General features: G+C 40.5%; 2 protein-coding genes across 2 annotated transcripts in view; one reads left to right on the top strand and one right to left on the bottom strand.

Moving 5' to 3' along the window:
- Nucleotides 1–3210, top strand: part of MAD2L1BP (MAD2L1 binding protein) — a 34668-nt gene extending 31458 nt beyond the window's left edge. Inside the window, exon 3 of the mRNA XM_078383058.1 lies at nucleotides 1944–3210. Within this exon, the coding sequence (XP_078239184.1) occupies nucleotides 1944–2486 (543 nt within the window). The 3' untranslated portion in view covers nucleotides 2487–3210. The remainder of the gene's footprint in view (nucleotides 1–1943) is intronic.
- A 1755-nt stretch (nucleotides 3211–4965) lies between these two features.
- LOC140704827 (epoxide hydrolase 1) lies at nucleotides 4966–25563 on the bottom strand. The gene is made up of 9 exons (XM_078383057.1): nucleotides 25383–25563; nucleotides 21746–21956; nucleotides 19553–19733; nucleotides 14524–14745; nucleotides 14291–14420; nucleotides 8475–8689; nucleotides 7035–7143; nucleotides 6601–6726; nucleotides 4966–5391 (listed from the first exon to the last, which is right to left on the bottom strand). The coding sequence occupies exons 1-9, from the start codon at nucleotides 25409–25411 to the stop codon at nucleotides 5190–5192; spliced, it is 1425 nt and encodes a 474-aa protein (XP_078239183.1). The 5' UTR covers nucleotides 25412–25563; the 3' UTR covers nucleotides 4966–5189.
- Nucleotides 25564–27010: the final 1447 nt, after the last annotated feature.

Below are 27010 nucleotides of genomic sequence, written 5' to 3'. Positions count from 1 at the left end.
TCTGACATAGAAACAACTCAGCAAGGGTATCATGTGTTGAGCTTTTGTGTTACTGAGAAACACTGTGACAGTTTATCTGGCATAAATGGAGCTGATCAGTGGCACAGTGGTTAAAACACTGTACTGCAGCTAAAACTGTGCTCACGACCTGGGGTTCAAATCCCAGGTAGCCGGCTCAAGGTTGACTCAGCCTTCCATCCTTCCGAGGTCGGTAAAATGAGTACCCAGCTTGCTGGGGGGGGGCAATGTGTAGCCTGTATAATTAAATTGTAAACCGCCCGGAGAGTGCTTGTAGCGCTATGGGGCGGTATATAAGTCCAATAAATAAATAAAACAGCCATTCAGACATCTGCTTCAGTGTGATTGAGCAAAATGTCACTAGTTGTTAAAGTATTGAAAAAGGAACTCATTACATTACTATTGGCATTACATATTTTTGATAAATCATACCGGGTTTTATCGGGAGATTGAGGAATTTTAAAAATGGGTACATCTAAAAAAAGTCTTGTCAAAATGTCTCCTAAATGCCCTAAAATGCTTATTATTATCTTGTTGCTGTACAGGATCCAGGCGTGTCTGCCAAGGATGTTGTGGCAAATTCTGAAATGTTGGCAGGGCAGTCTACATAGCCACATGTTCAAGAAGTGTCCAGAAATGAAAGCAGGTGTGTTAGACCCGGTTCTAGCAGATTCTGGTTCCATTAGGAGAAAGTCTTTATGAGTGTTAGAACCCGTCCACACTGAGTATTTGTTCCAGTTTCTTTGCATTCAAGATACTGGTACTGCATCCTGGTGTCTACGCAATGCAGGACTGAAATAAATGTCAACCAAGTCAGAGCAGAACAAAACTCCTTGCTTCCCAGGGGCTCTTCTATCGTCTCATGGGTGGAGGTATTTTTGTTCTGCTCTGGATGATTTATTCAAATCTGATCTATTCAAATACCAGAATGACCCAGAACAACCCCTGAATGACAGGAGAAACACTACGGGGTTGGACAAGGTCTTAACTGCACATTCAAGACCAAGCCACTCTGGATTGCAGTAATGATGATTCATAACAGCTGGAACAATAAAGAGTCTAGTGACACCTGAGAGACGAGTAATTTTAATCTGGCATATATTTTCCACAGACACCAGTTTGTTTCATGGAATTGCATCCTCATTGTTGAACTAGATGTTCTTGCTCCAAAAATGCTGTCCACTCCCACCACTGTCTGTGCAGCTAAAACCAAAAGAGGTAAGAAAATGGGGGAAGGCAGGTAGGTAGGGTAGGAAGCTAACCTTGCCGTCCCTGTTAATAAAAAAATTCTTGGCATTTCATCTCTACACACCCCACACCCTGTATTTTACTATGTAAGGTGGCTTAGTTCCATTTTAAGGAGAAAGGCAGGGTAAAACTATTTTAAACAAATATAGTCTACCTTGTTGAGGTTGTTGATATTTCTTCCAGCAATCTTAATTCCGGCTTGGGATTCCTCCAGTCCAGCCTTTCACATGATGTATTCTGCATATAAGTTAAATAAGCAGGGGGACAATATACAGCCTTGTTGTGCTCCTTTCCCAATTTTGAACCAATCAGTTGTTCCATATCGAGTTCTAATTGTTGCTTCCTGTCCCACATATAGATTTCTCAGGAGATAGATAAGGTGGTCAGGCACTCCCATTTCTTTAAGAACTTGCCATAGTTTGCTGTGGTCCACACAGTCAAAGGCCTTTGCATATTCAATGAAGCAGAAGTAGATGTTTTTCTGGAAGTGATATATACATGCTAAGAGTGATCTTAGTATGTATACACCCAGATATCATTGCAATATATTGTTTTTTCTGGGTGATGATAAGTCTTGTCTCTTGTATGTGTAGCCCTTGAGGTCGTATATTTTAAGGTTAAATGTTGCCATGTTTTACCCTCTTCAGAAGATGCATTTATTTCTATTAATTTTGCAGGATGAAGATGTGACAAGAAAAGCCTGCTCAAAAGATCAAGACAGCAATAACAAAAAGTGCCAGCAAGTGTTGCATGATCTTGAAGGAGTGTTCCAGCACTTGGAAAACATGTTCAGTTTGACATTGGTCCCACGGGTTCTTATTCTAATTGGGGGTACTTCAGTTAGCCCGAAAGAGTTCTATGAGATCAATCTGCAAGGTGTATCTGTGAGTAATGCCGAGGACAGCTTACAGACAGCGGCTTGTGTTCGCAAGCTTTTCCATTCTCTCTTCCTGGCAGATGTGTTCAGTGAGCTTCAGTCTGGTCCAGCCATGGGTGTCGTCGTTATGGTTCAAGGGCACCGCAACTGCGGTATTGACTGGTTCAGACCCAAACTAAACTATAAAGTACCAACGCGAGGGAGGAAGCTGACCATTAACTTACCATGCAGTCACAGTGACAGTACAGCCATTTCTGCCTACCAGGAGGTGAACTCTGCTTGGAATGATTACATATGGTTTCAGGCTCCAGTAACAGTCAAAGGCTTCCGTTACTTTTCTTGACAAACTATTAAGGAAGTGTTCTTAATGCCCTATGCTATTTTTGATTTATCATCTTCTTTGGTCTAGCTCTACCAAAAAGTCCCCATTTTGTTTTATTCAGAGCCATTTAAAAACTGCTTTCAGCTCTGATATGTTTTCTAAAATCTCTCCCTTCAAATAATGGTTTTCATAAGAACCAACAATGCTTACAGGAGTTTCCTTTAAGAAATTATTAATAGTGCCAAATGCTGCTTTACAATGAATTAACCTATCCTGTGATCTAAAGTTTACCATGAAACTATACTTGAAATAAGTTGACTAGGTGTTTTCAATAAAATATTACATTTCCAATGAACTATGCAAATGCTGACATGTTCAGTAATTGTCAAAAACATGAAAAACATATTATGTTGTGATATTCCTATGAACTGACTGATGATAGTCTAAGGATCTGTTGTAAGGGTTGTAGCTGTTATTTAATTCAGAACAGCTCAGTTCCCTTTGATATCTGGAAGGATAACTGCTTCTCAAAATACTCCCCATAGCACTACTGTCATGGTGATGCTTTCTAAGTGGTTTCTTGTGGACAATTATTCCTTATATTAGTGTCATGAGGTATGATGGAATAGAGACCATCACTAGACATGGTCACTTCGTATTCGTTTCCCTGGGGAAAATCTCACCCCCTGAACCGGCTGGGCCACTTACTGGGCTCTGCATAGTGCTTGGCTCCATCATTGCATCAATCCTGGAAAGAGCCCAGACAGCCCTTCCCCACCTCCCCGCACAGCTGCCCACTGCAGTACAGAGGTGGGGATGGGGAATCTCCTCATTCAGCCATTGAGTGGTTGGCTGCGCGGGGAGGTGGGGATGGCCTGGCCAAGCTTTTTCCACGATTGGTGCAACAACAAGCCAAGCACCTCACAGAGCTCAGTAAGTGGCCCGGCCGGGTCTGGGGTCGGGATTCATATTCATTTCCCCAGGAAAACAAATACAAAGTGCCCATGTCTAAATTGACAAGCAAATACATTACTGAATTGTTTACTTTGCATTTCTAACAATGGGACTGACTTAAGCACAGAAAATGTGAAGACTTAATAAAATTAAGAAGAGAAAAAAACTCTTGTTTGAGGAACTTGGAATAAAACACACTTCCAACCCTTTCACTTGAGTACTCAGATCAGGTTGTCTTGCATGTTGTAGTGAAAACGAAGAGTGAACATCCTGAGAAGTTCTACATAAATTGGTCTTGTGTACAGTCTTTCCTGTAATCTCAGTTAAGATTGTCAAACTCCAAATGTTGTCTAATTTTCAGCCAAAAACTAAGTCACGGGTAGTGATGAAAGGAAGAGAGATTGCAAAATAACTTAGCTATAGCACATTTTGGCAATGACCCACTTTGAGCTGTGAAAGAGGCCACTCATGGGCAAGCATTGATAAAGACTAACCTCCAGCTCCACACAGTAGGTATCATTTACCTGATTTGAATAAATCTACTATTATGGGGCTGCATGGATTTATCATCCAGGGACAGGTTAGTTTACCGGACTACTCTTTCACGATAGGTTGTTTAAAACCGGAGAAAGAATAAAGATAGGTAAAAAAACCCCGGATGAATAAAGTACGGTATATGATCCTTCTCTTGTTGAGGAAAGTTTTGCATAGTTTCAATCACTAATTGAGAATCTGAAAGATTTCACCAAAGTTTGTCATATGCCAGTTTACAAACAGTTGTTAGGCATGTAGTATTTGAACATCTCTTGAGACACTTTTGTTCAAAATGCTCTTTGAAACTGTTCTGTAACAGAACAGGCAGTAAAATTAAGAACAGATTATTATGGTATTTTGTATTGTACTGTATTGTAAATGGTTGGGAGATGCTAAACAAAATGAATGAAGCTCAGAAGATATTACATCAACTACTTGAATACAAGTTACAGTTTAATGGCATGATGACTTAATGGCCCAGATCATGTTGCTTAGTACTGTATTGTAAACCACACCAAAGTAGGCTTTAGTGAGTCACCTCTAAATCCATTGATTCATATGGGTCTACTCTAACTGCAACTTAGTGTGCTAAAGTAAGCTGCTGTCAGAGTAGGCCCATTTGAATTAATGGAGCCTAGAGGAGCTCACTCACTAAATCCTCATTGAGTCAATGGGCCTACTCTAATTTGATTTACAGCACTGAAAATTGAATATTTTGGCCAGTGCATCCAAGCAGTTGTTTTTTTGAGAGAAGAGATTGGCTGTCAAAACAGCTAACGTGTTATAGAAGGATAGCTATAAAGAGGAACTTAACACTTGCCAGTGCACATTCAGATAACTTGTAAAATCCTTCTAGACAGAGCAAATTATTGTCATTTCTCTGTATTTATATTTTATAGCTTTGTATAAAATATTACTATATGAATATGAAGGTGCTTGTTCAATAAAATGTAAAAGTAACCCACCCTGTGACAGAATTGTAAAATATAGCAAATCAGAACAAGAAATACTGTTTCTCTTCAAGAGTCACTTTAATGTGAATAGTGTTCTTTCTTTAGTAAATAATTTCTTTATATATCTATAACAGCCAGCCTCTTACAGTAGGAGTAATTACCTGTCGAAAGATTAAAATAATAATGATGTAGTAGTATTTTTCTTTAAGTGTCGTAAGTTTTCCAAAAGCTTCCTGTGCTCGATTCACAGCGCAATATGCAATGCTTGTGCTGTGATGTTAATTTACAGGTGTTCTACTTTCCGCACAAACTGCTTGATGTCCTGTGCCAAGAGTTCTGGCTCTTCAAAGGCAGCAAAGTGTCCACCTCGTGGCATGTAGGAGTAGGTGACAATGTTCTTAAACTTCTTCTTTGCCCAGGAACGTGGGCAGTGAGTAATTTCATTCGGAAAGGCAGCAATGCCAGTAGGAACATAAACTCCAACCCTGTGGTAAAAGAAATCATACTTAATCAAGAGCGTAATAGAATGTGTTGCTTTCTGTGTATGCTGTTCCTTCTAGCTACACAAACTTTAAACTTAGCCCAACTGTACTACCTTGTTTACTTAGTGATATAACTGGAAATATGTAATGTCATGCTCACATTATAGGGGCAATCAAATGGGCTGAAATATTTGTTCTTTTCAAGGACACAGGTAGACTGCGAACTCAAACCCCTTTTCAGGTGCTATCTATCAGTTTTGTCCTGCTGCCCTTTTCTTCCCAGTGTTGTTGTTCGTACACATGGAGAGCCACAAGTCTGAAAAGAGTTAACCTCCATTACCTGCAGTGGTTGAGCTGAGATGGAAATTTGTTCCTGACTCAAGTGGAGAGCCCACACAAATAGCTAAAGGGTTCCTTAAATCTCTCCATGTGTAGGAAGGTGATGACACCAGAAAAAGAGAGGGCAGGACTGAGGTGCTCCCTTCTGCATGCTATTTGAAATAGATAATAGGGCTCAAGAGTTGGGTATAAAACATTAATCCCTTCTTAACAGTATTGATGACCTTGATAATAGTTTTGGTACCTTTTCAGAAAACTAGGATTGTAGCTACCACTTAATTTGTATTTTCATTATAAAGAATATAAAGATGTCACAATAAGGGTTTTGCTTTTAGGGATAAACAGAATGTTTCATAAACCTAATGCAATTATACAGTAGTTATTGCTTTGGGAAGCAGAAATGTCAGGTTTCAAAACTTAAGTTGCTTTCTAAAACATTTTTTAAGCTATGTAATGTGAAATATTCCAATACATTAGAATGGAGTTGACTTTCTGCTTGTGCTATGGTGACAGAACCATATGCAGAAAGAGGCTATAGGGAAGACATTGTTAGTCTTCTGTTAGGGTAGGACAACCACTGCAAGACAACAGATGCTAGGAGATACTGGCAGCCTCTCCTGCTTTTTCTAGTTACGTTCCTCTGGAGAGCAGAGCAGTATTTGCCACATGGTTCTGCATTCCCTTAAATAGCCTTAAATAGCCTGCCGCCTCAGGTGGTGGTAGGTGCCAAATCAGTCAGTTTCTGAAGGAACAATGGGTGTCTTTCATCCTTGGTATCTGGCAGACCCAAAGACTTGGGCTGACCCAGATATAAAAGGTATGCTGAATACCTTTGTGTAGGACAGTTTAGAATAGTTTCTAATACCCCCTTACCGAGCAGCAGGAGTTGTGTTTGGATTCGTGGATAAGTTCTCCTTGTAAAAGCGCATTGATGAAACAATAGAAGAAGTCACCCAGTAAATCATCACATTGGTCAAAAGTTCATCCAGAGTGTATTTCCTGATTGGAAAATTATAAGAACAACCTTACTTGTACAGCTTTAGTAATTGGCCAGAGCATGGCCTACTCCTAGAAGATAATTGAGTTCATGCCCACCTTGTTCTAATAGAGAGGTCTGCTGATGTATACTGAGTAGTGTAGCAACAGCAGAAGATTGAAAAGCTAAATTATAACCCAGCTTCCTTGTCATTTGAAATGAGAACTTGCCAGAGTGGAAATTCTGCCCCCCCATTAGTTTTAACCCAACAGTTGTTTTTTTCTGCCATTTTTCCTATTCTTCTGATACCAACTGAGGTACATATTCTTACCTTTCCAGACCCCCATCATTCAAGTTCAGAAATGAGTTATCCGTCCAGGTGGAGAATTTCTCCAAAATGTATGCAGCCAGCCCCACCGGGCAGTTGTTTAATCCACATCCTAGGTTAGGAAAATAGCACATTAACACATTCTAAGATGTATCACTTTTTACTCTTACTATTTATTCCGCCTGAGGAGATCTTTTCTGAGCTCCTTGCAATGCTGTGTTAAATGTCCTAAATAATTTGGTATCATCGGCAAACATGGTCATCAGACTGTCCAACCCTTATTCTAGATCATCTATGAACAAGTTAAAAATACTAGTCCAAATACAGATCCTTGAGATACCCCAAAACAAGCTTTTTAAAAAACATTAAATTTATGTGCTGTAGCAGGCATAATTTCAGAACACATTGTTTCATCTGCATTCGAGATTGAGGTATTTGTAATTTATACAAATATGAATACCGCTGCACAGCTGAACATGACAAGGGTCCGGCCCCCTGGGGGCCAGACCATCCACTCACCCACCCGCCTCTGGCACAGACTTTGCTCTCTCTTCTAATTACTCTGGAGCTCCCAGTCGGCTATCCACTAATCAGCCTGGCAGGGAGACTAGTCTTCCCTCCTCCTGACAGGAGTGGCTAGTTGATTGGAGTGTTGGAGCGACTGGAAGGGAGACTGGAGCCGGCAGTGCCGGTGGCAGACAGGTGAATGGATGGCCCAGCCCCAGGGGGCAGGGCCTTTGTTATGTCCACCTATGTGGGGGTATTTGTATATGAATACCCCCATCTCTGATGTCTGAATGTGAATTAGAGAATTGCCTCTTTTTTGTGTGTGTTTGCCATCTCCAGCTTTGTAAGTGTTTGTTAAAATCTTCTAAATTAATAAATTACTTATTGAATTTTAAAGGTATGTATATATGTATAGGTAAAGGTAAAGGTTCCCCTTGACAATTTTTGTCCAGTCGTGTTCGACTCTAGGGGACGGTGCTCATCCCCGTTTCCAAGCCATAGAGCCAGCGTTTTGTCCGAAGACAATCTTCCATGGTCACATGGCCAGTGCGACTTAGACACGGAACGCTGTTATACACACACACACACACACACACACACACACACACACACACATTATATATATATATACACACACCCACACATAGACGTTTCGGTTTTCTAAATGCCCAGTATTGACATGCAATTAAAATGGAACAACTTGACCTGGAAACTCAAGATTGATTCACAAAGTTCAATAAAATCATTGTAAAAACTTACCTATCCGCCAAATATCTTGTGTATAAAAGTTTAACCAGTCACTTTCTCCTTCTGTGCCGCAAGCTAAGTGCCTCCTATTTGTCATCATTTTTACAATTGTCAAAAATATCCTTGACTTTTAAAGGTAGGGACAGCACTACTGTCCCTGAAATGCCATAAGGGATTAAGTTCACAAACCTGCTGTGTCTGGTTTGGTTGCCTGGATGTGCATATAGCCACTCTCACGCAAGATATTATACACATTCTTCTGGACGTATGGGAATATACGGCGTGCATCTTCTCTAGTGAGGCCCACGAGCCATGGGACATAATTCCCCAGTAGTACAGAAATGAAGGCGCTCATATCCATTTTCATTATGAAAACCAGGTTCAAGTGAAGCCCTTTTACAGATCTAGAATGAAGCAACAGAAGGCATGCAGAGTAATCCTAAAGAAGTTTATTCAGACATTCCACTTAGTTCCGTAGGACTTACTGTTAAATGTACCTAAAATAGGAACCTTGGTGTGAGCAAATATAGATGTAACAATAAAGCAAAGCGTGCTGCTTATATACCGCCCCATAGCACTTCAAGCACTCTCTGGGCGGTTTACAAATTAATCATGCAGGCTACAAATTCTCTTTCCCTCCCCCCCCCAGCAAGATGGGTACTCATTTTACTGACCTCGGAAGGATGGAAGGCAGAGTCAACCTTGAGCCGGCTACCTGGGATTGAACCCCAGGTCATGAGCACAGTTTTGGCTGCAGTACAGCGGTTTAAGCACTGCGCCACGAGGGATGGTGCCGTCAAGAAAACTTTGGATTTCTGGACCATGGGCTGCACTCCCTACATGAAGGGCTCCTGGCAAGAGATGGGCTGCACCTCATAAGGACTGCGAAGAACGTGTTTGGGAGACATCTTGCTCAACTCATCCGAAGGGCTTTAAACTAAATTTGCAGGGGGTAGGAGGGCAATCTCTAGGACCAAACCCAAAGCACAAACCCCTAGACACTGAACTTGACAATGAGTAATGAAGTGGTGAGAAGGAAGGGACACTCAAATATAAAACATGAGACACAACAAGCAAATAAAAGGTCAGCCTTAAGGGGCTCAGATGCATATACTGTACACTAATGTTCAAAGTATGGGGAACAAACAGGGAGAACTTGAAGTCTTAGTACATGAGGGCAGGTATGACATTGTTGCCATTACCGAAACTTGGTGAGACAAAACCCATTATTGAAATATGCTGCTAGAAGGATATACTGTAATTTGTTCAAAAGAAACAGACTCAACAAAAGCGGAGGAAGAGCTGCACTGTATGTAAAGAATTACTACTGTACTATAACACAGGAGACCAAGGATGAATACTTCCCTGAAGTTCCTTGGGTGAATATTAGGGGTGTGTGAAGGAGCTCAAGGGAGTGCGCCGTCCTCCGCTAAAAAGGAAGACGTAGAGGAAGGAGAATGTGTGGAAGGGGTGCTAATAGAGCTGGACCAGACGGAGGTGGTGGCTGAAAGGGCTGAGGAGGTGTGTCTTGTTGAGGAAGGAGGGGAGGAGTTGGATCTAATTATGTGGGAGGAGATAAAAGAGGAAAAAGGCGCGCGGGAGTTTAGAACTTGGACGGACTTGAATCCAGAAAGGCCAAGGCATAGAGGGGTACAGACTGAGCCCATTCTCGGCCAAAGCCCAAAGCTTGATGCGGCACCGGGATTTCCTAACTTGATGACTGGAGGTGGACTGCTCCCAGACCCGTCCCCTACGGGAATCAGAGGTAGATGTATAGAACCGTTGGAATGGAAAGTGTCGGTTTTCCCTCTGAATTACCCTGGGGGCGGGCGGCGTGTGATTCGTCCCGGGCCGGAATACCAGAAGAAGCCCTTGGAGGGCGATTGGGCCCGCCACCCGTGCTGCGGCACGGTGTGCGCGGTGAGGAGCGCGCCTTTGCGACAGATGACAGATTGGGAGAAGTTTGGGCCAGCTCCCTTCTAGGGGACCACGTCGTGGTACCTGTTGTTCGCCCCCAAAAGTACAATCTGTTGCCTGACCATTTATTGCAGGATCCGTTTGATCCTCGTGAGTTGGATGCTGTTTATAATAAAACTGTTATTAATGAAGATCGTGACGAGCCTCCTTGTCTTTTTCCCGCCTTCACTACAAGTGCCCCCCCCCCCACCGGAGAAGGACTTTCTTACAGGGGGGAATGAATGACATAGCTGTAGGTGTGTACTACAGGCCACCTAACCAAGCAGAGGAATTAGATGAACATTTTGCAAATCATTTAGCTGAGATGTGTAGGAAACACACTACTGTAGTAATGGGGGACTAATGTTCTAGATTTTGAGAGAGCTGACTTCAACAAACTAAGAGATGTTATAGGAAAGATTCCATGGATGGAAATCCTACAGGGAAAAACAGTTCAGGATGCTTGGGAAACCCTGAAAGGCAAGATAATAAAGGCCCAAACCAAAACAATACCACAGAGAAAGAAAAACAAGAGACTCTGACAAGATGCACACAGAGCTCTCTGACAAGCTAAGAGACAAAAAGGGGCTCATGACTAGAACAGAATATCAGCAAATATCTCGAATCTGCAAAGATGGAGTCAGGAAGGCTAAGGCTCAGAATGAACTAAGACTTACAACAAATGACAAAAATAACAAAAAAAGTTTCTTTTGATACATAAGGAGCAAGAGGAAAGTCAAGGAAATGGTTGGTCCACTAGTGGGAAAAGATGACAAGAAGGTGATAGGCAACAGAGAGAAAGTGGAACTGCTTAATTCTTCTTCTTCTTCTTCTTCTGCATCTGCATCTGCATTTACCCAAAAGAAAAAATAGGTTCGCCCTGTCAAAAGCAGCACTGTGGGAGACAGAAGAGGGAAGCAGGTCAAAATAGGTAAGGAAGTGGTAAAAGAACACCTAGCTGGTGCAAGTCTCCTGCACCAGATGGTTTACATCCCAGGGTACTAAAAGAACTGGCAGATGTGATCTCAGAACCACTGAGTGAAATCTTTGAGAGGTCATGGAGCACAGTCAAGCGGCCAGAAGACTGGAAAAGAGCTGATGTGGTTCCAGTCTTCAAAAGGAGGGGGAGGAGTGGATGCAGGAAACTACAGAGCAATCACCTTGACATCAATACCTGGGAAAATCCTGGAAAAAATAAGCAGCTGATTTGTGATTACCTAGAAAATAACGTGATTTCTAAAAGCCAGCATGGGTTTGTTAAGAACAGGTCATGCCAAACAAATCTTATTGCCTTCTTTGATAAAGTGACTAAATTAATGGACCAAGGAAACACAGTGGGTATAGTAGACTTAGACTTCAGTAAGCCATTTGATAAGGTAGACCACAACCTACTTCTGCGTAAGATAGAACAAAGTGTGATAAACAGCGCAACTACCAGATGGATTTGCAACTGGCTGACTAGCTGCACTCAACGTGTGGTCCTCAATTGAACTATATCTACCTGGAGGGAAGTATGCAGTGGGGTCCCTCAAATTCTGTCTTGGACCCACTGCTCTTCAACATCTTCATAAATGACCTGGATGAGGGGATTGAAGGAGCATTCATCAAATTTGCTGATGTCACAAAGCTGGGGGGAATTGCTAATACTTTGGAATATAGACTCAACATTCAGAAGGATCTAGACAGACTTGAACATTGGGCCCTATCGAATAAGATGCAGTTCAGTGGCAGGAAAAGAAAGGTCCTGCACTTAGGCAGGAGAAATCAGATGCACAGGTACAGAATAAGTGGTATTTATGTATTTATTTATTTTATTAGATTTATACCCCGCCCATCTAGACAAATAGTCTACTTTGGGTGGCATTACAAAATTTAAAAACAATAGAACCAATGAACATACAAAAATCTAAGATGAAAAAAATGCAAATATTAAAATACCGCAGGAGGGAAAGCCTGCCTAAATAGCCATGTCTTACGTTTTCTTCTAAAGACACCCAGAGAGGGAGCCAGGTGGATCTCTATGGGCAAGTTGTCCCAGAGGCGTACCTGGCTTGACAGTAGTACCTGTGAAAGGGATTTAAGTGTCGTGGTGAACCACCGCCTAAAGATGAGTCAGCAGTGTGCTGCAGCTGCCAAGAAAGCCTACGTAGTCCTAGGCTGCATGAACACAGTGGGATAGCATCAAGATCACGGGAAATGATAGTACCACTCTATGCTGCGCTGGTTAGGTCGCACTTTGAGTGCTGTGTCCAGTTCTGGTCATCACAATGCAAAAAAGAGACTGATGCCCTGGAAGGGGTGCAGAGAAGAGCAACAAAGATGATAAAAGGACTGGAGGTTACATCCTATAAAGAATGACTAAAAGAACTAGGTATGTTTAACTTAATGAAGAGAAGACTGAGGGGAGATATGATAGCAGTCTTCCAATATCTGGAGGGTTGCCACAGGGAAGAGGGCATTGATTTATTCTCCATTGCGTCTGAGGGTAGGACAAGAACCAATGGGTGGAAACTTGTCAGAGGGAGATCCAGCCTGGAAATTAGGAGGAATTTCCGGACAGTGATAATCATTAAGCTGTGGAACAGCTTGCCTCCTGATGTTGTGGGTGCACCATCACTGGCAGTTTTAAAGAAAAGATTGGACAGCCACGTGTCCAAGATGGTACGAGGTCTGGGATGGTATGATGCCTTGGGCAGGGGGTTGGACTATAAGACTAGATTAGAAGACCTCCAAGGTCCCTTCCAACCCTATGAAGATTCTATGGTTCTATGAAATTGCACAATCTCTGTGCAAAAGAATGAATTGACATAGAGAAACCCATCCGAGAAAACTGCAACGTGCCAAACTCTCTGGTATGGATTTCAAAATTGCTACTGTAGAAAAAAGGAACCACAGAGTGAGAGTTAACAGGCAGACAGTGGAAGTTGGCTACATAAACAAGTTCCAGAGTATGTCTAAGGGCCTCAATAGAGGTCAAGTTTTCTTAGTGCGCTACGTATATTAATCACTCAGCTTTCTGTAATATGGTTGTAAAATAATTGTGTTCTTTAACAGGCTCCTTGTCCAAGAAACAACTCTTAGCATTTCTGTGGTCAGGACTCTCACTACCACAGGGTCTGTATCAATAGAGAAGACATATATTGTATATGCACTCTCATGTGTCTGAAGTGCGTTTTAGTTCACAAAAGTTCACACTGAAATCTTTTCTCTCTTTTTTATTTTCTTTTTTCCCCTTCAAGTTTGCAAACATTCAGCAGCCATATTAGCAGAATGATCTCTAACATCTCTTCCTTTTCTGAATCCAGTTTGAACACTGGATATTTCTTGCCCCAAATATGGTTAAAGCCTTTGCTGTAAAATATTGAGCATCACTTGGCTTGCATGTGTAATGAATGTGATACTCTTATAGTTACTGTACTCTTTGGTGTATCTTTCTTTTGGATTAGAATGTACAGTACATTGAATGAGGGGCATTATTTGGTTTTCATATTTGTGGCAAATTCTTTTCAGAATTTTGACAGGTTCTTTGTATTTGAACTAGTTAATCTTGGTATTCTATCTGTTCTAGTGATTGCTTTGAGGGCAGCTTTCACTTCACTTCCTAAAATTGATGGTTTCCCATGCAAAGATTTTTTTTTAAGAAGAAGTGTGTGATCCTTGTATTTATTCTGTACAGCTCTATGTTGTCTAGATATTCTTTTTATTATATTGTGATCAGGTAAGATAGCCTCTTGTCAATCATTGAGCACCTTTATTCCAGATTTAACTGCTCTTTTACTTCTTGGATCTTAAAGGAGAGAGCTTCTAGTTTTCTTCCATTATTATTTGCTTCCTGTTGTTGCGGTTATTATTATAATAGAAAATAGTAATGAGCTTAATCTTGTGTACCAGAAATCTGCTTGCAGTTAGAAAACTCAGAAAGCAGTAATCCATTTAAACTGTATGAAGATGGTCTATTTGTTATGAATTCAACGTTATAATATGGATTTGCTTACATATTAAATTCTTGTTGAATAACACAGAGAAAGAGAAAGATTTCATTGACTTACTTTGGTAGCATCTGGGCCATGTTTGTAGTTATATCCGAACCCCAATCTCCACCCTGCACGTAATATTCCTGGAATCCTAGTCTACGCATCAGTTTGTGAAAAATTCGAGCAGCCGCTGTTGTGTTGAAACCTGTAAAATGAAAAAAAAATGTGCCATCAAAGTGTATCTGTTACAAATTTCAGTTAAAAGTAATGGCTCCAAAAAGTATCTTGATGGTTCACCCTCTGCTTACCCTGCTGGTGTGGGGCCTCAGAAAAGCCATAGCCTGGAATAGACGGACAGATGATCTCAAACACTATATTTTCACCATGACGATCAGGATTGGTAAGCAGTGGGATGATTTTATAGAATTCATAAAAAGAACCAGGCCAACCATGCACCATCAACAAAGGTCTGGCAGTCTGATCTTTTGGGATGTGACAGGGTTTCACGTGGATAAAATGAATTTCAATTCCTGTTGGAAATTGAATAGGTAAGTTAAAGTAATATCTGTAGAGGAAGCAGCTCATTGTGGTAAACAGGACTGATCAGAAGTAAGGAATGCTCAATTTCTGGACTAGATTACAGTGATTCCCAACATTGGGTCCCCGTATGACTACAGCTCCCAGAAATCTTGGCCAGCACAGTGACAGAGGTGCAACATTACCAGACTACAACAGGGGGCGCTATGGTGAAATGATCTGCTCAGAGATGAAACCAAACAGACACTGTTGTAGTGTTGGTAGAATTATTTACATTAAAGTTCATATATACAGGTACAAATACAACTTCTCTTGATCTTTACACAGTCCTGGTCTTTCACAGTAGTTCTTCAGTTTGCAATAGTAAATTACAGGTTCAGTATCCAAAGATTGTTACCAATATAAATAGTCCAGCATCCACGAAGTCTTCTCCTCTCACCACGGAGATAGTCTTCCTCTTGGATCGTCCTCTTGCAATGTAGCAAGTCTTCATCCAGCAATGCAGCATACATTTCTTTCACAATCAAATAAACAGCTCTCAACTACACAACCACCAACTACCCAACAGTTTGCGTCTGCTAGCTTGGCTAGCTTTATTCTTGGTTGCTCCAATTAACTTGTTTGTCCCACAGCTGTCTCAATTAACCCAGCTGTGTTACTTTGGTACATATTGCTCACTAAATTCTGATCCTGTTATAACTTATCTACTGAATTGCAATGAACAATTCCTACAGGTTGATTTGAGACCTGTCAATCTCCTCCAATTGTTTAGAGCAATTCTGTTACATATTTACTTACATTTTACATTGCCTCTAGCATATACAGAGTTCTTTTTTACATTCATATATATATTATATCATTCCCAACATTTCACAAGCTTTGTCATGTTTAGTTGGCCCCAATACTTTAGTCAAACAATCAGCTTTATTATTTTCTGTTCCACAGTATACTAGTTCTATTAACCCATTTTCTATACTTTGCTTAACATTTTGGTACCTGATATCCGTGTGTTTTGATCTGCTCCTTACATTTGGTGTGTTTGCCATCTGTATGACAGCTTGATTATCTTCAAACACTTTAATTTGTGATTTTATATTTACTCCCAGATCTTGTGCCAATTGTTTATAGAAAATTAAATCTGTACATAATTCAGATAATGCTGCATATTCAGATTCAGCAGAAGACAATAATATAAATTTTTGTCTAGCTGTCTTCCAACTTACCAAACTTCCTCCCAAATGCACAGTCATGCCCGATGTTGATCTTCTGGTTATTAAATCACTCCCATAATTAGCATCGGCATAAGCAGTAATAGAAAGTTCTCCCTCTGGTTCTAAATTTAGCTTTTTATTTTGTGCCTCCTTTAAATACCTTAGTACTCTTTTTGCTGATTGCCAGTGTCTTTCATTCGGTTTGCTCACATTCCTTGATAATAAGTTCACAGCTATAGATATATCTGGCCTTGACCATCTACTCAAATATAGTAAGCTGCCTATCAGTGATCTATATATTTCAATATCACATTCTGGACCATTAATATGTTCTTTCTCAAACTCAATGTTCATAGGAGTTGCTGCACCTTTACAATCTTCCATCTTGTATTGTTTTAGGAGTTTTAATATTTTGCTCTTTTGAGCTATTTTAAATGCTCTCTCACTTCTTTCTATTTCTACTCCTAAGTAGTTACTTATTTCTCCCAAATCTCTTAATTTGTAGAGTCTCTTTAACATTTGAATTGTTTCTTCAGCTTCTTTCTTATCCTTGGTAAATATGGCTAAATCGTCAACAAATACTAACATTATAGCTTGTATTTTCTCATTTATGAAAAAACAAGGGTCTGCCTTTCCTTGCACAAAACCATTATCTTTTAAAGTTTTGGTTAAATGTTGGTTCCATTCATGGCCACTTTGTCTCAGACCATATAAGCTCTTCTTTAATATCCAGCATTTACCTTCATTTTCAATGCCTGGTGGTATTTCCATATAAATCGTGTGTTTCAGGTCAGCATATAAATAGGCTGTTTCTATGTCAACATGCCTGGTCATGAGATTATGTTTGGCTGCATAGGTTAAAACAAATCTCAATGTCTCTGGTTTTAGAGCCGGTGCAAAAACTTGATCATAGTCGTTTGATGTTTGAGCATACCCCTTTGCCACTAGCCTTGCTCTATACCTCATATTACCATTGGCATCCACCTTCCTTTTAAATACCCATCTGGATCCAATTACTTTTGATTTTTCAGGCAGTTTCACCTCCTCATAAACTTTCAGTTGTTTTAATGAATTTAACTCTTTCTCCATTGCCTCTTTCCATTTTATTTGTTCCTTCTCAGGCATATTGCATATATCATCATATGTCTCTGGTTCTGCTACATTGAGACAATAATAGGTCTCAGGCTTGTACCTGTCTGGAGTTCTTCTCTCTCTGCTAGACCTCCTAGGTAATTCCCTGTCCTCCTCGAGAGTTTCCCTCTCTTCTGAGTTGGATGGAATTTCTGTATCAGATTGCATTTCCACAGGTTCTATTTCTCTTTTTATTTCCTGCTCTGTTTGAGAGTCACTATCATCTCCACTATCTTTATTCCTTTCAGGCAATTTAATTATTGTTTCTGGGGGTTTACATATTTTGTCCCAGTTACTCTGCTCGTTAAATGAAGCACTGCTACTTATTATAAGTTTGTTGGTATTTGGCAATCCAAACCTAAATGCTCTCCTATTTTGTTGGTATCCTAGGAAATACATTAATTTGGCTTTCTTTTCTCCCTTTCTCCTTATTTCTTTTGGGATGTGAACCCATGCAGGAGATCCAAAAACGTGTAAAAATTTTAAATTTAGTTTTCTCCCAGTCCAAATTGTGTAAGGTATGTTGTCTATTCCACTGTGCCAAAGAATATTAATATAAAAATTTGCGCACAGTATAGCTTCGCCCCAATATTTCTCAGACAGTTTACTCCCCCTAATCATTGCCTCAGCCATGTTCTGCAGAGTTTGGCCCCTTCTTTCAATAAAGGCATTTTGAGTAGGTGTATAGGGAGCGGCTCTCCTGTGAGTAATACCATTTTTTCTTAATATTGCTTGAAATTTGGCATTGTCAGTTTGTACCATCTTAACCTTTTTTCCTGTTTTGCGCTCTACAAATTTGAGCCATTTCTCAAACTCTACATGTACTGTACTTTTATCTTTCATGAGATAGCAGTATCCAAACCTGGACTTTTGGTCTTGGATAGAGAGAATGTATCTAGCTCCTCCTAATGATGCACATTTGGGTCCTATTACATCAATTGACACCAAATCTAATATATTTTTCACTTGTACATCACTATGTTTCATTATAGGAGCTTTCTTACTCTTGGCTAATTGACATGCTTGACAATTTACATATTCATTACATTGCTTTAAATTAACTCCTACTGAGTTTTCAATTGTTTTTCTCAGTGTTTTGTAGTTTGCATGTCCTAGTCTTTGATGCCATAAATGAATACAATCTTTGTGTATACATTTGTTCTCATAGACATTGTTAGCCCTAGTACAGTTTAGTCTATATAAATTATTTCTAACATAGCAATTCAATTTTTCATTGTTCTTGCTAGTTATTATACATTTATCCTCATGGAAAGTGCTGATAAACCCATTCTTTGCTAATGAACTCACAGAAAGTAAATTATGCTTCAATTTTGGAACATGTAAAACATCTATTGGTTTAGCTATATAAGGCAATTTAACTTTACCTCTTCCCAGTATTTTAGCACTAATACCATCTGCTAAGCATACTTGTTGGTTGGATACAGGTTGGTAGTTAAATATTAGCTTTTTGTTCTTACACATGCTGGCAGTTGCTCCAGAGTCAACAATCCACTCTTCTTCCTGTTCAGAGTTATAAATTTCCTCAGTTAGGTTTAGTGTTTCTCTCTTGCGTCTTGTTTGTTTTTCTTTTACTTTCTTAAATTTACAATCTCTTATCAGATGTTTTCTTGAGCCACAGGAAAAACAGCGTTTTCCAGTATGAATGTTTGCAACTGTGTCTACCTCCTCCTCACTTTCTTTCAGCTTATCACGGTGATTAGTGAGTTTGGAGTCTCGGAGTTGTTTGTTATCTTTCCTCTTTTGCTCTTCTTCCAAAAGTTATATTAATTACTGTCAGCTCTGCTTGAGGAAGAATTTCTAAATCGGTCACCAGCTGATCATATGACTCATCTAATGAAGACAGGATAATAAATGCTTCCTCTATTTCTGTAAATGTGATGTTCTTTTCTCTTAAGTCCATCAGCATTGACTTCATTACCTCTAAATGTTGAAGCATACCAGCTTGCAGTCTAGTTCGAAAAAGTTTTCTAGCAATTTGTATCTGGCTTCCAACGTTATCTCTTACGAAGAGTCTTCTTAAATCCTCCCATGCCTTCTTTGCTGACTTTTGGCCTCTCAGGTGGATAAGAAGACGGTCCTCTAGAGTTAACCCAATAATCGCCAGTGCTTCAAAATTTAGTGCTCTTTTTTCTTCATCTAGCACTGCTGGGGGATTTTCTACTATGTCCCATAATGCTTCCTTTTGTAATAGCAATTGAACCTTCTGCTGCCAAGTTGAATAATTCTCCCCATTCAACTTCTTTATGCACAGTCCAGCCATAGACATTTCGTTGGCCATTTTTTACCCCTGGATTAAAATATAACACTCTTCCATGGCCACTAACTGTGCTCATTTGGGATTCTGGGAGTTGAAGACCCAAAAAAGTAACTTTCCCAAACTTCAGATTAGCCTGAGTACACGAGAGTTTTATGTGGGGTTGTAGGGGAAAGAATTCACCTTCAATGGTGGTTTTGTAATGTGGATACTGGTTGAGGATTTTAACTTGCTTCTCCCAGTCAAACTCATTCCTCCAATATGAGATCACCCTCTTCAGATAGTTGGAATTGAAACCATAGTGGAAGGCAGCCCCTTCCACTGGTGGTGTGTACCGGGCCTGATCGAGACGCTGGTACAAATCCTAGAGAGAAAGAGAGACAAAGCAAGAAGGGGAGACAATGTCTGCCATGCTCATGGATGGGAATGTAGCTGATACAGGATTGTTGACTGGGGCCAGTTATAGGGAACATATAACTCCCGTCCTCCAAGGGCTTTGCTGGCTATCACTCTGTTGCTGGCCATGATTCAAATTGCTGATTAGGACCTATAATGTCCCATATGACTTTGGTACAGACTATCTAAAAACTGTACCCTCCCAAACAAGCCTATCTGGGCTTTCTGATCTGTTTTAGAGGCTCTTCTCACAGTCCCAACACCTTCACAAGTCCATCTAGTGGGGATTTGACCTGCTTTTTGGCAGCCATGGCCAGGCTCTGGAACTGCTGGCCAGGAAAGGCTGGCTTTGCCACTTCCCTGCTCGCCTTCTGAGGAAAGGCAAGGGCTGATGTGCTTGTTTTTACCATTATAGATTGAGTCATTAGTACTATTTTTAATCAGGTGATTTTAAAGAGCTTTAATTGTATTTGCATGTTAATGATATACCTGAATTTAATTCTATTCTAATATTTGTGATTTTATTGTATTTGGAACTTCTGTTGTTTTAACCTTTTCTCTAACCTGCCTTGGGTCCTGGTTCTAGGAGAAAGTCATCAAAGAAGTGAAATAAATCAGTTACTCTCTCTAGCTTATCAAGAAGACACAGAGCACAGCCTAACGTTTAAGACAAGTTTTTAAAAGCCTGCTGTATTTGCCACAAAGCAGATTAGTGCTTAGGCTACGGCAATTAGCCGTACTTATTCATCCTTTGTTGCCAGTGTAAGAGACAAGCATACTAGACATCATAGTCTATGTTGACCAGCAGAACAGTTTAAGCAATCCTGTACAGTGGTGCCTTGACTTACAAACGTCCCGACTTACGACCATTTTGAGTTACAACCAGCTCCGGAAGCAAAATTTTGCTTTGACTTGTGACTGGAGCTTCGAGTTATGACAGAAAAAATGGTGGGGGAAAAGGCGAGGAATTCAAATGTACTAATTATTGGTCAGTGAAGAGGCTGCTTCTCTGTAGCTCGTTCACCCCAAAGGTTAGATCGAGTTTGTGCGTTGGAGGCTTTGGACAGCCTGGTGGTGCTTTCTGCTTCTGAATAAGTATATTTGCAGGGTTGTGCAGGGTGGGTTTGGGCTGGGGGGTTATGTTTCTGTGCTGTTATGTTTTTTGGTGGGTTTGGTGTGCGTGTGTTTTTTCAGCCCCAGTGCCTTCCGATGGGGCTTGCAGTGGGTTTTGTTTTTTGTTTTTGTAATTTTTTTTCCTGCTGGAAAAGATTAATCACATTTCAATGCATTCCTATGGGAAATGGTGCTTCGACTTACAACCATTTTCAGTTACACCCATCATTCTGGAACAGATTAAGGTCATAAGTCGAGGCACCATTATATTAACTACTATAGTGCTGAACTTGGAAGCTAAGAAGCAACCTTTTTGATCATCTGCAATGTTGGTTATTAGAACAGTGAATAACCAACATCGGAGTTATCTCAGAATGCTGAGATATATTCCACAGCTCCTTAATAAACTGTGAACAATTCAACAAGAAGACGTGTGAGTTTGGAAGGTCTGAGAAATAAGAGAAGCTTGTTTCTCTTTGCTATGGACTTGCTGTACAGCCTACGTTGCCAAGTCTGAGCCCTTTTTTTATTCCTACAAGAAACTTCCTACATGTGGACTTTACTAGATGAGACCCTGATTCCATATCTGGGATCAATTCACTTTGAAGAGCAAAGCAGTGCCACAACACTAGATTGTTTCGATTCACTTTAGTTCAGTTTCCCTGTTTCTGCTTTATAATTGCTCAGATACAATGTAATACTGTAGCACTGAAAGATTTATTAGTCTGGAGGGATACCTTTGTAATAAATGGAAACAGACATGTCCCTTAATATGCCATCTGACCCTGCCATGTCAAAGAAATCAATTGTAAATAGAAAGTGTAAAAAAAAGAGGGAGAGAAACAATAATACTAGTAATCGAGGTACCTGGATTTCCTTCTCAGATGTTTTCACTTGGAAGGGTCGAATTCCTTCATCTTCCTTTTCGTTTGATGGCTTTTTGCCTGGACCCCACCATCCATCTCCCATTTCCAAGGTCTTCATCCTGCGCCTGGACAGAAGCCAGTAAACCAGGAGGCATCCCCCTCCAATAGCACACGAAACTGCAATCACATTTTTCTGGTGTGAATCATAAGACCTAGGAAAGCATGAAGGAAAACAGTGGCCTTTATTTGAAAGGGGGTAGTTGGGGTGGAAAATAGTAACATGATCAGAGCCAGAAGACCATTGATGTTCACAGCCACACAAAGGCAAACAGGCAAGTGGTTGTCACTTTTTGCTAGGTCCTTCATAACAACTGATTAATAAAGCTAGGTAAAAAGGTAAAGGTAAAGCCTTGACCTTTAGTCCAAATGCTTAATGCCTAACTATATTCATTCTGCAAGAATGTTCAGTCATACCTTACACTTCTCAAAGAAGAGGTATTTACCATATTTTTCCATGTATAAGATGCCCCCTTGTATAAGACGCCCTCTCCTTTTCTAACCCCAAATTAAAAAATCTTAACTTAGCTTTGAATATTCAGCCTTTGGGCTCAGAACGCTTGGATATTATGAGTTCCTGTTGCATTTGAGTCTACAGGCTACACTTCAAATGAGATGTGTTCCCATTGGTTTGTTCAGCATCAGCTGACATCAGTTCCACAAGGCTCATGATTGGAGGAAGCTAAGTCTCCGGACTGTAGGAAGCTAAGCCTTGTGATAGAAGGAAGTCTGTTTACAGAGGCAAGGTATGGCCAGTTTTGTTCTCTCCTCAGCTTACCTCCGTGTATAAAATGCCCCTTAATTTTTAGTATAATGATTTTAGGAAAAAGTAGCATCTTATACATGAAAAAAACCATATTTGAGATTAACACCCCCAACCCTAAATATGTTTTCTCAACTAATTTGGCAGTGTAAGCTTTCAAGAAAACATACACAGGACTACAACTATATTTTAACCTCTAGAAGATGTAATAAAATAATATGCACATATAAAATATCATAATTTTAAGTAACCTTAGGACTTCAGTTATGAGGGAAGTGGGAGTGAACTGTTTGTCAGGATTACAGACAAATATCTCTTCCCTTCAGTGCTATAAACAGCTGTGGTTATAATTAAAGGACCAGCGGGTGTTACTTTTTACACCACCTGTCTAATCCATGGTAACTGGGAAGAATAGTCGTGGTGTAACACATGTGGAAGGGAGCAGGCTAGGGAAGGCAAGACTCATCAGTTCTAACAAGCCCATCCTGATTTCTCAGAAGGACCTACAGGCAAGCAGGAGGGGCTCCACTGTGTTGCTAATGGTAATGTTTGTATCTGTCAGAGGACCACTGTGAGGCTGTGTCTTCCAGGATGACTACCCCATCAAGAGGATGATGACCAGCCTGGCCCATATAGTAGCCAGTGAAGGAGCAGCTACAGGCAAGTTGCTTTGCCCTTTCTGGCCAGAAAGAATAATGGGGATTAATGTTTTTCTCCTCTCTTTCCCAATCTTTTTGCCCTTTGGTATCATGTGTATTATACTGTGTAAACATAATTGAAAGGGCTTATTATTAATCTTTGTGAATTACTTAATGAGCCTTGTGGTGCAGTGTTTAAACTACAGTACTGAAGCCAGGACTATTCTCATGACCTGAGTTTGATGCTGGTGGATTCAGGTAACTACCTCAAGGTGGACTCAATCTTCCAAGGTTGGTAAAATGAGTACTCAGCTTGTAAGCAAGACCAATATGTAGCTGGCATAATTCAACCGTAACTCACCCAGAGAGAGCTTTTTAAGCAACATGGGGCAGTATATAAGCAGCACGCTTTGCTTTGCTTTACTGTTGGAGTCTGTTCAGTTGAAGAGCATGGTGAAAATGCCTCCACCACTATAATGCCAAAGGATTTTGTTTGGATTGCATTCAATAGTTTACTGAGTCTAAAATCTGAGCCTTTAATAATGAATACTTCTATGCCCAACCTTTTCCTGAAAATATGGGATGGGCTGAAGGGTTCATTTGATCTATATGATAACTCAGAGGTAAGGTGCAATTTTATTTTCTGACCTTTGCCTCTTTCTTGCTCTGTAAATTATGTGGAAATTGACTTGATCTACCAGTTTTCATTGCATATATCCTTTTCATAAGCAGTTAGCTGAAGTCCTGCCCTTTGCCCTAGGCATGGTTCCAAAGAAAACATAGCTAGTAGGACAGAAGTGATTCCATTCCCTATCCAAATAGGGTAATTTTATTTCTTGACCAATCATGGCAAAAGAATATTATGAACTAAACAAAGATTTGTACCATATTTTCAGACCAATAAAAACACTTCACACAATTCAGTTTTTTTGTAAGCCTTCAAAGTATCTTGTGAAATAATGATCATTATTACCTGCTGTCAAGCCAATTCCAATTTAAGTCATCTCCCCCCCCTCTGCTCCCCCCTGTCCCCCCCCCCCCCGGTATGCCATGTATAGAATATTGAGAAGTGGTTTACTCTTCTTCTGGAGGCACTCTGGAACTGCAGCTAAGCCAAGTCTACACAGGCTGGCTCTTTTTGCAGGAAGCACAGTGGGGAATAAAATGTCTTACCATAGGCATTACTGCCAGATACCCAATTCAAGGAGGCATCTTGTAAGCTAGACATGTTTTTATCATCCCTATAGTGCATATGGGGTCAGCAGTGGGCCAGAATGACTTCTCTAAGGCTACTTAATGAGTTCACAACAGAGAGAACCAGATTTCTATTAAATTACTAGTTTAAGAACAATTGAGGTAGTGAATTTTGCATGGTGGGGCTGCAATTTACTAAGGAACAGCTGGATTTCAGAGAACGGAAAATCTAAACTCAGAAATGTTACATTTTTGGCTACAACTGCAGTGGCTGCGCTGGCCAAGGGATTCACAGAATTCAAAGGATAATTTTTCCATGCTCTAATCTAATCTTCCTCCCAGGCACTCAGTTCTTTAAATGCTGGACGGTTTATGCAACAGGGAATCAAATCCTTGTGCAATGCCTTTAAATCTTTAAAGGATTTACCTGCTCAGTAGCGTAAGTGTGCTAAGACATGGTGTCGAAACAGCTTTATCAATGCTAATATCCCTCAGACAGGATCAAACTACCTCTGCGCTTCACCTGCAATTACAGTCCTACAGTTCTTCCACTCAGTCCTTGGTCAGATAATCAAAATAATTTGACACCTTACTTTCCTCTCAACAGAGAGAAACCACCTGTTTATATACTTTATCACGATGTTTAAAAAGAATAAAGCCAAGAGGTTCCTCACTAGTTTTCTCTGCACATTTATTTAGAGGAAATGAATTCTAATCCACATAACTGTGATTGCATGATTGGGCTAGGATTTTTAGCTACTTCAGGTTCATTGCCCTGTAATAAAAGAATATGACTTCATGCACGCATTGCTATTCAAAATTCACTGGATAGTTTGCCTTGGATTTTAAAGCATTCTAATGGTGGTTAACCCAGACTTTGGTCACTGCCATAAACTGTTTTTTTTGAGCTTATTCCAGCCTAGCTGCAACTCACACCATCCTCAACAGCTCCCCCAGAAACCCGCCTCCCATGTCTTTACACTTACCGGACACTCTGCAGGACCTGCTGCCACATGTGTGCAAGAGGGGCCTGGAAACAGAAAATGCAGCTTGACACAGTAAATGCTAACGCTGGACGAAAACACTTCCAGGTGCCGCTGGACGAAAGCACTTCCAGGTGCCACCAGCTTCCACAGTTTTTCCTCCCACTGCTGTAACAATGGACAGAAGATAGTTGACTAGTGCCACCTACTGTATAAAAATTTATTTATCACTTGATCGTATAACTTGATCGTATTATATTGTATGAAATCCTGTTGCTTAGTATAGTAAACCGCAACCTAAAGCGGGGCCATTTGAATCAAATGACTCACCAAACCCCACTTTTTCTGTCAGCCTACTCTAATTGTGACGTCCTGTGCTAAGCAACAGGATTTCAACCATTGTGTGATTATTCACCCATTTCTTGAACGAAAACACAGGAGTTCCTTATATGCCTGGGATGGGTGCCACCTAGTTCACTCAAGCTCTTCTTCATACATGATCATTTCAAACTGCTACAATAAAAGGCTGCTTTCCTTGACCCACACAGCCTTGTTACTTTAAGAACAGTGCCACGGTGACTTCTGGAATCAGATGATAGCCCAGAGGTCATTTGGTTTCTGTGCATCGAATTTGTCTAGTGCTATAGTTCTCTGCGGGGTGATAGAGTTTTCTGACATAGAAACAACTCAGCAAGGGTATCATGTGTTGAGCTTTTGTGTTACTGAGAAACTGTGACAGTTTATCTGGCATAAAACAGCCATTCAGAGATCTGATTTGGAGTGGTTGAACAAGATGTCACTAATTGTTAAAGTATTGAAAAAGGAACTAATTGCATTACTATCGGTATTACATAATTTTTGGTATATCCTATCGGGATTTTTTGGGGGGGGGGAGATGGAGGAATTTTAAAAATGGGTACACCTTAAAAAAGTCTTGTCAAAATGTCTCCTAAATGCCCTAAAATGCTTATTGTTATCCTGTTGCTGTACAGGATCCAGGCATGTCTGCCAAGGATGTTGTGGCAAATTCTGAAATGTTGGCAGGGCAGTCTACATAGCCACATGTTCAAGAAGTGTCCAGAAATGAAAGCAGGTGTGTTAGACCCGGTTCTAGCAGATTCTGGTTCCATTAGGAGAAAGTCTTTATGAGTGTTAGAACCCGTCCACACTGAGTATTTGTTCCAGTTTCTTTGCATTCAAGATACTGGTACTGCATCCTGGTGTCTACGCAATGCAGGACTGAAATAAATGTCAACCAAGTCAGAGCAGAACAAAACTCCTTGCTTCCCAGGGGCTCTTCTATCGTCTCATGGGTGGAGGTATTTTTGTTCTGCTCTGGATGATTTGTTCAAATCTGATCTATTCAAATACCAGAATGACCCAGAACAACCCCTAAATGACAGGAGAAACACTACGGGGTTGGACAAGGTCTTAACTGCACATTCAAGACCAAGCCACTCTGGATTGCAGTAATGATGATTCATAACAGCTGGAACAATAAAGAGTCTAGTAACACCTGAGAGACGAGTAATTTTAATCTGGCATATATTTTCCACAGACAGCAGTCTGTTTCATCAGATGCACCCTCATTGTTGAACTAGATGTTCATGCTCCAAAAATGCTGTCCACTC

Source organism: Pogona vitticeps, chromosome 1 (genome assembly GCF_051106095.1).
Source record: "Pogona vitticeps strain Pit_001003342236 chromosome 1, PviZW2.1, whole genome shotgun sequence".
In the NCBI taxonomy this organism is placed as follows: domain Eukaryota; kingdom Metazoa; phylum Chordata; class Lepidosauria; order Squamata; family Agamidae; genus Pogona; species Pogona vitticeps.
Note: the sequence above shows the minus strand (reverse complement) of the source record. Positions and strands in the feature narration are given on the sequence as shown.